Consider the following 10,767-nt stretch of genomic DNA (forward strand, 5'->3'; position numbering starts at 1 on the left):
AATGTACCCGATTATTTCATGAAAGCATACTATCTTCAATCACAATTGTTAAATTGGATGGTAATACAGAAACTGTTAATTTGTAAAACTGTAAGGGATTGATAACAAAGAAATGAAATTTTTTTGGGGTGATGAAACTATTCTACATCTTGATTGTGGTGGTTCTACAATCCATAAGCATGCATATATATATATATATATATATATATATATATATGTATATGTATATGCATGTGTATATGTGTGTGTGTGTGTGTGTGTGTGTGTGTGTGTGTGTGTGTGTATATATATATATATATATATATATATATATATATATATAAAAGCCCAGCGACTGAACAGCGGAATGTCCAGGATGACCAGTGCGCTATAATGTGCACTGACCACCAGGGGGCAGACGCTCAATGCAGGAGCTGCCCCCTGGTGGTCAGTGCACTCCCACCTTGGGAGCGCTGCTTAGCTGAGTGGGATGAGCAAGTGTTCCCACAGTGGGCCAATCCCCGCAGGCCATGCCCCCCACCAGTGCACAAATCCGTGCACTGGGCCTCTAGTTTGTTATAATTCACAGACCTCTGCCCTAAAAGGGTAAGTTTTACTGTATATCAATTATACATCAATTTAAAAATATTTTTCTAATTATGAGACACTTCGATTTTAATTTTAAATACAGCTTATTTTTTTTATAGAGAAGGAAATGCACTTTTGTAAGAAAACCCTGAGCAATAAATACAAAGTTATCCCTTTTACAGAAAAATTAACATACCAACTAAATGTGCATCAGGAAACATACAAGCATATTCATGGCAGCATTACTTGTAATAATAGTAAAAAACTGGAAACTATCCAAATATTCATCAAAAAGAGAGGGGATAAACTATAGTATAGTCATATAATAAATGGAATACTAAAAGAAGGAAACTAATTCATCAACACAGCCACATGCATCAATATGGGTGAATCTCAAAATGACAAAAATATACAACGTATGATACCATTTATATTAAATTTGGAAACTAAATAGTATATAGTATTGAGGGATACTGTATGTGGTAAGGCTATATAGAAAAGCAAAGGGATACTTAACACAAAATTCAGCAGAGGTTTGCCCAAGGCACAGATATGGGACAGCAGATGGATGTAACATGCAAGATCACATGGAGAGTTCAAAAATATTGGTAACAGTTGAGTTCTAAACTGGATGGTGTTGTGTGTGTGCGTTTTTTTTAATTATACATATGTTTACCATATACTTTATAGTGCATATATAAAATATTTCGTAATTTTAAAAATTAGAAAAGCATGCAAAATTAGAAAGATATAGAAGTAATACAATATAAAGCAAGCAAGTAAAAAAGAAGCTAACAAGGACAGTGACAAAACTGATAAAACTGTGAGGATGAATGACAAAAAGAGATCAAAAACAAGATGAGCTTTTTGTTCAAAAACTGGGGTTGGAAACCTGGATCCAGGAGAATATCAACACTTTCCTTCTCCTCTGTTACCATTTCAATTATTAGCCACATACCCAAACCCATGCTTGGAATGGGAAAAATCAGTAATTTATTTTTCCCCAGAGAAGGCTGCAGGAAAAATGATGTCCTAGAAAAGATACTAGTTTCATCTAAGGTAAGGAAGTAGAGAGGTGCTTTAAGGAAAAAAACAAAAACGAAGAGGTAGGTGAACCTGTTTAAAACAAAGTATTCCAAAGAGAAGGAAAGGTAGAAAGAGTTGGGAGGGAAGGAACTTGGGGGAAAAGCCAAGAGTAAGAAAACATGAATACATTAAACTTTCTGAGGACAGGACATAGCTGAGTAGGGTCTCTTTTTTACATGGCAACCAAGTTTTATAAGGATGAGCAGAATAATCAGAACTAAAAAACCACACCTAATTTTGGTATAAATTAGTTGAAGGTATCTGACAGTATCTCAAAGGAGATGTGAGGATATACTCCTTTGCTTCACGCACAACAGTGGGAGGGCAATAAATGGGCAAAGTAAATCTGAGATAGTCTTCTTTGGGAACAAAGTCACTAAGGGCCTTGTTCTCAAATTAGAGAAAAATAAGATGTAAGTTAAATTAGGACTAAAAATAACAGTATCTTTCACCTTTTTGCAACACCCAAATTGAATCAGCTCTAAGTCCTGTTTTATTTTCAAAACATAGGTGTAAATCTATTGCAGTTGGCATTTCTCTGAGTTTAAATTAATGTTGAGTTAAAGCCTGAAGATGACTCAAAATATAAAGAACATAGAAAACATCACATAACTGTTTTTTGGTTTTTTTTTGGTGGCAGCAGCGAAGGTATAAGTCACTTTTCCATTATTGGTCTACTACTAAATATCAAGATATTACAGGCTAATGCCACATCAAAAATGGCATTCAATATGCCATTCAATTCAATACAGAAAACTGTATCTCTTAACATGTACTGCATTGTGTTTAAAAAAAAAATACTTATTGATATCTAACGTGCAGTAAGTGGGCAAATATAGTAGATAAGAAACAGAAAAAGTTGGATTTGAGTCTCTGCCCTGCCTATATCTAGCTATGTATTTGGGCATCTTGGTGTGCTTTTCCAAGCCTATTTCTTCATCTAGAAAAACCATCCATGATTAGTTTATTATGAGGGTTAAAAACAAAATGAGATAATACATGCAAAGCAGAGAACCTGGCACAAATTCCAACAAGGAATATCAGATAGAAGAATCCTGAAACACCTACATAGCTAGCCTCAGAAGTTCAACATCTTCAATTTAATGTCACACATTCCTCTTTCAAAACTACTCCCAAGCTGCAACCTGTCACTTCCACACAAAAAGAAAATGAGCTGGCTCTATGTAAAACTTCTAGCCTTATTAGCAACTCTCACTACCTCAGTAGGTTTATATACACATGTTCAAATACGTAACATGGGCAAAACCTTAGCAACCAAGAAGCAATTCTGTAACTGAGTTTCCTTTGTGGTACCTATGGATTAATGGATTAAAAGTTTAGTAGTTAATGAGCATATATATATGAGCATACATTAGTAATCTTATTAATAACAATGATTTCAATCCATTCACATCCCATTTTCATTTAATATGTAACAAAATTTTAAATCACATTTTACCCACAGGTATCAAAACTCACTGATGGCAACTAACAATGTTTTCTCTCTGAAATATGCAGTACTATATAACTCTGAGCACTAAGCAAATTAGTGACAGCTTTAAAAAAATATTATATGCTTCCATTTTCCCTTGCCTAGACAATTTCACATATTCTGTCATATTTTCTACTAGCCTACAGAATTTGGCCTATTAGGACAAGTGATTAAGACCAAAAGGTAAAAAAAATAAGAATATAAATGGTCAAAAAATAAACAGCAGCTCAAGAGAAGACATTCTTCAGAAAAGCAGGCTGAAAATTTTACATTAAAGAAGTTCTCTAAGAAGAATACTTATTCCCACATAGAACAGAAAATAAGAAGAGGGAAGACACTGAGAATTTTATTTCAAGCCTTCCTAGAAACAACCTAGAATGTTATCTGTGATTTTCAGCCCTATGTAGGGAAAGGGTAAATATATAAGAACCTGGAAGAAAGCTTTGAAGTGGGCATCCTCTTGAACGGTAGTGTTCTGATCACTTGGGAGGAGAGGGAACAGGCTCTGAAGTCTCACCCTTTCACAAATCACCTTGTTAGGATGGCCAGGTAGAGGTGCTGAATTGGCCCCGGGAGATATCTGGGAAAAAGAGGGAGAAGAAAAGGATAGTTCATGGCTAGCTGCACCAATGTGGAGAATCATGCCAATGAAGGATAGTCTGGATTTTCTAGGTATCTGATTTAGCAGAGACTGGAAAAAAATTAAAAATTAACCTTAAACATCAAAGCAAATGCTAAGGTCAGCAAAGGTTGCCTCTGGCAATGGATTTCTCTTACAAAAACTTTTAAGGCAAAACAGCACTGCTCAAGAACACAGACTCCTTCCTATTTTTCCCATATGATTTCTATTGATATCTTTTCTGTTGGTATTAATTCTGAAATCCTAAAGGATTCAGACAAGACTTTATGCTAAGAAAAACTGAGATAAAAAATTACGTATCTTATATACTGAAAGATGTGTCCACCTGAACTAAGATCAATATATTTTCTCATTTTAATTTTTAGTTAAACTTCCGAATGACTGTGCAAAAGAAGACAAATAATTACAGAACATTTGTGGCAAAACTTCTATAGAGATCATAAGCATAAAAAACAAGACCATGGTAATCTAACCTCTATTCAACACAAACCTAGCAACTTTCCTAAGGAATAAAAAGCCAGATCATAAGTAAATGATCATCCAAAGTAAATGACTCCATGTTTTAAATTCATGACTGGATTTCAGGTTAATCCTCTCAAACTCATATGTAAATATACTTAATCTGTGGCATTTTAAATCATGAACATCATGAGTATCACCTGTTCCACTGTGCTGTGGAGTGAACTTCCTTCCCCCTTAGGGGTGAGGGTTTGTGGACCTGCCTGACCCTACACTGAAGACCATGTGTTTTTAGAGCTTCTTCACTGCCTCATTCATTCCCTTACATAAGTATCTATTCTGTGACAGGCACTAAACCAAAAAGAGGCATGGTTTACCTCAAGAAGTGTATGCTATGAAAATAAAGCAAATCACTGTACAATATAAAGAGTATCAACTTTCTCTGATAATGGTAGGTACCAGGTGCTATGAAAGGGTAACTAGCAAGCGACAGGAAACTACAAAATGTTCAGTATGGCTGGTCAGTAAGGAAGTAGCTATAGAGCAAGGCAGAAACAGATCATGAAGTGGCTTGCTAGCTATTAATAATCCTGCTATAATCAACTTACTTGATTCTTTTATAAATTTTTGTTTCTGGTTTGCTATCAGCCTGGTAAATAGATAACCATGCCTGTTGGTTAAGAGTAAAATTACTTCCAAAGATCTTCGTAGGAGTAAAAGCAAAACACTTGCAGGCAGTAACTTTAGAATTCATTAGCATTGCTACACAAAATGTTTTAAACATAAATTTAAAGCTTATTTCTGCACTACAAACCTGAATGTGCTGATATCCTTTACCACTATGATGAAGTACGAATTGCTGAATCAAGAAAAAGTTACTGGCTGCCTCCTGTAAGCAGAGTTATGATAGGAAGAAAGATAAAACATGAATCCCACCCTCAAAAAGCTTATTCTAGTTAAAAAAAAAAAAAAGGAGGACGCAAGTAGCCAACTACAGGATAATGTTTTAAATGCCATAATACAGGAACAAATTAGAACACAAGTAGGAGCTTGGTTTATTTGAGGGTAAGAGTAAGAAATAATTTCATAGGAGAAAATGTATTTCGAATTCCCGACTCCTCAATCTAAGGCATTCTTTTCACCACTTCAGCAATTCTCTCCTCTTCTCAAAACAGTCAGTTCCTTTATGTCAGTTTCATATTCTTTTGGCAATCTTCTTAAGCTTATAATCTACAAAGTAAGTACCTTTGAAGAGTTACTTTAATAAGGCCATCTGCCTTCAACTATCATACATAAAGTAGTCATGAATAGCACTCTTACAAACTGCTCCTACAAATAGCTGGCTGGGAAAACAGAATCAGACAATCAGGTTTCCTTTTCTTAATTCTTGTTCCTTTGAAAACTGAAACTGGCAAACCCTGGCCACTAGGGCCACAGTTAATAATTTTGAAACATAGTCCTCTCCTACCCGCAATATATTTTGGTTAGAAGCTCCATCTACACTAATAAAAGAGAAATATGCAAATTGACCATCGCTTCACAATGCCCACCAGACAATCAGGAGTATGCAAATTAACCCAACAAAGAGGGCGGCGGCCCCGCCCCCCAGCCACTCCGGGCCTCTGGGCAGCACGCATGCAGGCGCGGAGTGGCCAGGTGGGGTGGGACACATGCTATGAGGGGTTGAGCAGGGGGCGGAAGGAGCTACAGGAGCAGCGCTCCAGCTGGAGTGAAGACTAAAGGCTCCAGCCGGAGCGAAGGCCTGGGTCCCGGAGGAAAACGGGTGCCGGCAGCCAGGGGAAGAAAGGCCTATTGCTCAAATCTTCGTGCAATGGGCCTCTAGTCTATATATATAAAAGCATAAACGACCGGCTAACTGGTAGCTATGGCATGCACTGACCACCAGGGGGCAGACGCTCAACGCAGGAGCAGAAGCCACAGGCATCGAAACATGGAACAGACTGATGAACCTCAGAGGGAAGGCGGGAGGGGGGAGAGCGGGAAGAGATTAACCAAAGATCTTATATGAATACTAGAGGCCCAGTGCACAGATTTGTGCACTGGTGGGGTCCCTTGGCCTGGCCTGAGGGGATCGGGCCAAAACTGGCTCTCCGACATCCCCCGAGTGGTCTCGGATTGGGAGAGGGTGCAGGCCAGGCCAAGGGACCCCACTGGTGCACGAATCCATGCACTGGGCCTCTAGTTTTTCTATAAAAAGGGGAAGACAAACAATACAACGGAGAAAAACTATATTCAATTCCTATAGTTAATACAGATTTGGGACAAAAATTATAGATGGGTTTGAAAAGAAAAACAGATGCTCCCACTGGATAAGATAAAATCAGGCAAAATCATATGTGTGTTGGGGAGCAGTTAGAATTCTAAATGGCCTCCAAGACTCCCACCTCTGGTACACATAGTATGATACCTCCCTCCCTGGTGTATGGGTAGGACTGTAAATACAATGAATTTTATTCCCATGAGTAGGTTAAATCACATGACCTAAATTATACAAACTCTTTCACAGAGATGAAGGGATTTTCAGATATAATTAAAATTCCAAGTCGGTTGTTTTCATTTAATCAATCACAAAGGGTAGATTACCCTGGGTAGGCCTGACTTAATCAAAGAAAGCCCTCAAAAGAGGAACAGAACCCTTCCTGAAGAGATTCTGCTGTCAAACCCATAGAATAAGCTGCTATGTTGTGAGAACGCACATTAAGAGGGCCATGAGGAAGAGTCCTGATAGGTCAGGAGCTGAGAGGGGTCACCAGGCAGCTAGCAAGAAAAATCACAAGAACCATGTTATGCCAACAACCAGTAAGCATGGAAAAGGACATCAAGTCTCTGATGAAATCACAGCGCCCCTTAGGTAAGACCTTAAACAGAGAGCCCCACAGCTAACCCATACTATGACTCCTGATCCAGGGAAACTGTAAAATAACAGATTTGTGTTTTAAGCTACTAAATGTGTGGTAATTTATTACACAATAGGAAACTAACTAACTATACACACACACACACACACACACACACACACACACACACATATATATATATAAATTGTTGTACCACACTCAAAGCAAGTTTTTTTCCCTGGAATTTTAGCTATATTAATTTGATTATGAAAGATATAAATTAAGACATCTTAAAGCAATAAGCTGTTTTAAAAATCTTAATCTTGTAATAACTAACTTCAAATGAACTGGACTCTGATCTTTTACACATTGAAAGTCAGGATTAGTTGATTTGCTTAAAGCCACACATAAATACTAAGAGCTAAAATTTAAAGGCAAGCCTATCCCCTCTAAGGTTCATACTGAGCCCACAAAACCACCCTATAGTTTAAGAATTTTAAAAGTAACACTCTTCTTTATAATGCAGTTGGATTAGTAACTAACAATTATTCCCCAAGGCCTGTTAAAGCTATATTGTTTTGGTTTTTTGGGGATTAATAGTCACCCAAGGATACTTTTCCCATTGATTTTTTAGAGAGAGTGGAAGGGAGAGAAAGAGAGAGAGAGAGAGAGAGAGAGACAACTATGTGAGAGAGACATCCATTGGTTGCCTCCTGCACATGCCCCACCTGGGCCGGGATTGAACCTGCAACTGAGGTTCGTGCCCTTGACTGAAATGGAACCCAGGACCCTTCAGTAGTCAGCAGACTGATGTTCTATCTGCTGAGCAAACCAGCTGGTGCTATAATTGTTTTTAAATGTATTTGTTTCCTTCTACATTGTTTCTGACATAAATTTCCATTACTGCTCTAATTCTCCCTCAGTAAAAATCACTGAAGTTATACTATATCTGAAAATTGATACAGTTCTATTTTTCTCTAACATGCAAGTGTTGAACATTAGAAAGACATGATAACTTCAACCTTCTCCAGAATGCAACTTATATTTAAAAATTCATGCCAAGAGAACATCCCTGAGATGGGATTAAACCTGCAACTCACAAACTTCTCATATTTAATGTTTATTTAAATATGAGAGGTCCAGTGCATAAAATTTGTGCACAGATAGGGTCCCTAGGCCTGGCCAGCAATCAGGGCCTATTGGGGCCTTCAAGCTACCGGCTGGGGCCTCCCTTTGCTCCGTGCCATCCCCTGGTGGTCAGTGCAATCATAGTGAGAAACTGAACTTCCGGTTGAACTCCCGAGGGAACAATTTGCATATTAGGCTTTTATATATATAGATAATTGTATGACTAATCCACCCAGCATAACTGAGAAAAGCAATGCTTCCCAAAACAAAGTTATTTAAAATAATTTAACCTTTTGAGCACCAACACATTACTATTTTAAGATATCTTTTGTTTAATATGGCCTTTTCCTGTCTTGGTAACAATATAATCAAGAATTTAACCTTTGTCTTGGAGGGTGTAGTAATTATCATCAGTTATTGTGCTAAAAATAACATAGAAGTTAGGTCCAGATATTGTGCCAGAACTTGCTTCCTCCAAAATAGCTTGTGAATAGAGCTTGCTTCTTCATTCATTTACATTTTTCTCATAAAGGTGAGACACAGGATGTGCAGGTGTATTAAGTAATGTGCTTTCTACACAATAAATTGCTCAAAGCCCTAACAGCCTTCTCCAAAATCTCTAGAGGAAAAAAAATTGTTCACTGTTACTTGCTATAATACCAACTAGTCAGCAGCACTCAAATCATAGCCTAATAGAAGAAGGGAAAAACAAAACAAAAGATGAAGAGTTTTTTTTTGTGTTGACTCCAAGTCCCTTACTTACTCTGTAAGGTCTGGGTGTGGGGATCTAAAAATGCAGAGGTCAAATTCAAATTATCCAAATAGTCTCACTGTTTCCAGGGTGGCAAATGTTAATCACCTGGAAAGTTATCAGGTAGATTTTATTAACAATTCAAAAGTCTGAATCAGTAATTTTCCTCTGATAAATTCTCAGGTTATACTCCAAAACATGGGAAAAACCATATGTAAAACATGTTCATCACAGCACATTAATATCAACAATTTAAAAGGGAACTAGAAGTAACCTAAATGTTTAACATGTAAGTTATTTGCTAAATAAGAGTATGTTATCCATGCTTTGTGGATTATTATGCAGTCATTAAATCATTTAAGGTACCTACAGGGTGGGTGGTGCGAGGGAATCATTGCTGTCCAGCACTGGGGCAATCCTTTTTAAAAACAAACTACTATTCCCATTCTTGAGTTAAGGGTCTATGTCTTTCTGGAAGCAGAGCAGAGCTAGGATTGGTGAAAGCAGTGGGAAGGCTCCACTCTACCCTTTCTCCCACTCCACAGTCCCATAAATTAATAAGGAGGGGGGAAGGTAGGCACATTACATGTACTAAGAAGGTAGACATAAAGATTAGGAAAAAATAAGAGTTACACATTCTTTTAATAAAGTGTTTCTTTCCTTCCCTCCCACCACAAATCCAGATTTGCTTTTACAAAGATTATTCTCCCCTCAAGGAAATGTGTCTAAAATAATTTTACTAGGGCTGGTAACCTCTTAGTAGACTGCTATCTCTTAAAGATTTAGCTCTAAGAATTACATGGATTTGGAAAAAGTCCAGACCATGACTAGTCCAAATCAATACAAAAATTGTGTATTTGAAAAGATGAATTGTGACTAAGCTCTTTATGACTCTTATTAAATAAAAATCATATTAATTCAAATATTTATGGCATATCTACCATGTGTTAGATGCTGTGAATACAATGGGAAAAAAGAAACAGTCCTTGCCCTCAAAGAAATTCAGTCCAGTGAAGCAATTCAACAGAAATTATAAATGAAGATAATAGGGCACCCTAACAAAAGGGGTTAGAGGAAAGTATTCAAATAGAGGGAGAAGGTAAAGTGTTTAAATCCTTAAAAAAAGGAGCATGAAAAGATATCTCTGTGTGTGTGTGTGTGTGTGTGTGTGTGTGTGTGTGTGTGTGTGTGACTGTATACATGGCCCCTCTTCACCTATTTGCTCAAATTTCTAACTAATTTATTGTATGTTTGCTTTATCTCCTCCAGATAGACAATATCACATATAGGAACTTAACGTTTGCTGAATGAACTAGACCTATTGGGTTCAAATGTATATTTACAATCTGTACACTCTCAAATAAAGCAAGCCATGAATTATTCGAAGTAACACAGAAGTGAAAATGAACAGAGGCAATAGGAAAACAACCAGAAAACCAGTAAGTAGACCCAGACACTACAGAACAATCACAGGACTAATCAAGAACTATCTTTCCAGCAAAATGAATTACATAATGGTGGTGGCCTAAACAAAACTGGGGCAGCACAGAGAGGAATAGATAGAATAGACTGGAAATAGAAAGACAAAGATAATCTTGATCAATAATCTTTCCATGCTGATCAATCATTTTGGAGATTTTTGCCTAAGGATTTTTTTAGCCATACTTCCCACCCATGGCCTTGGAAAAAAAGTAAAAAGTGAGCACAAATAAAATGTTACTAAAAGTCTGACCCAGAGCTGTTGGCAGAGAGACAATAGAACTACACTCTACATTATGATGCTATC

At 37.3% G+C, this 10,767-nt stretch overlaps 1 protein-coding gene across 3 annotated transcripts in view; it reads right to left on the reverse strand.

The window, feature by feature from the left end:
• The window catches only part of RNF38 (ring finger protein 38), a gene marked incomplete at its 5' end in the record, with an annotated part of 109,437 nt that overhangs the window by 35,316 nt on the left and 63,354 nt on the right, over nucleotides 1-10,767 (reverse strand). For 2 of the 3 annotated variants that reach the window (XR_013960667.1, XM_080669631.1), the window contains one exon: nucleotides 3,576-3,725. The exons of the other annotated variant lie outside the window; for it this stretch is intronic. Coding sequence is in view for 1 of the 2 variants with exons in the window: in XM_080669631.1 (XP_080525757.1) it covers nucleotides 3,576-3,725 (150 nt within the window). The remainder of the gene's footprint in view (nucleotides 1-3,575; nucleotides 3,726-10,767) is intronic. 3 annotated transcript variants of the gene reach the window in all.

The sequence above is a fragment of the Plecotus auritus genome (assembly GCF_963455305.1).
Source record: "Plecotus auritus genome assembly, chromosome: 5".
Classification (NCBI taxonomy): domain Eukaryota; kingdom Metazoa; phylum Chordata; class Mammalia; order Chiroptera; family Vespertilionidae; genus Plecotus; species Plecotus auritus.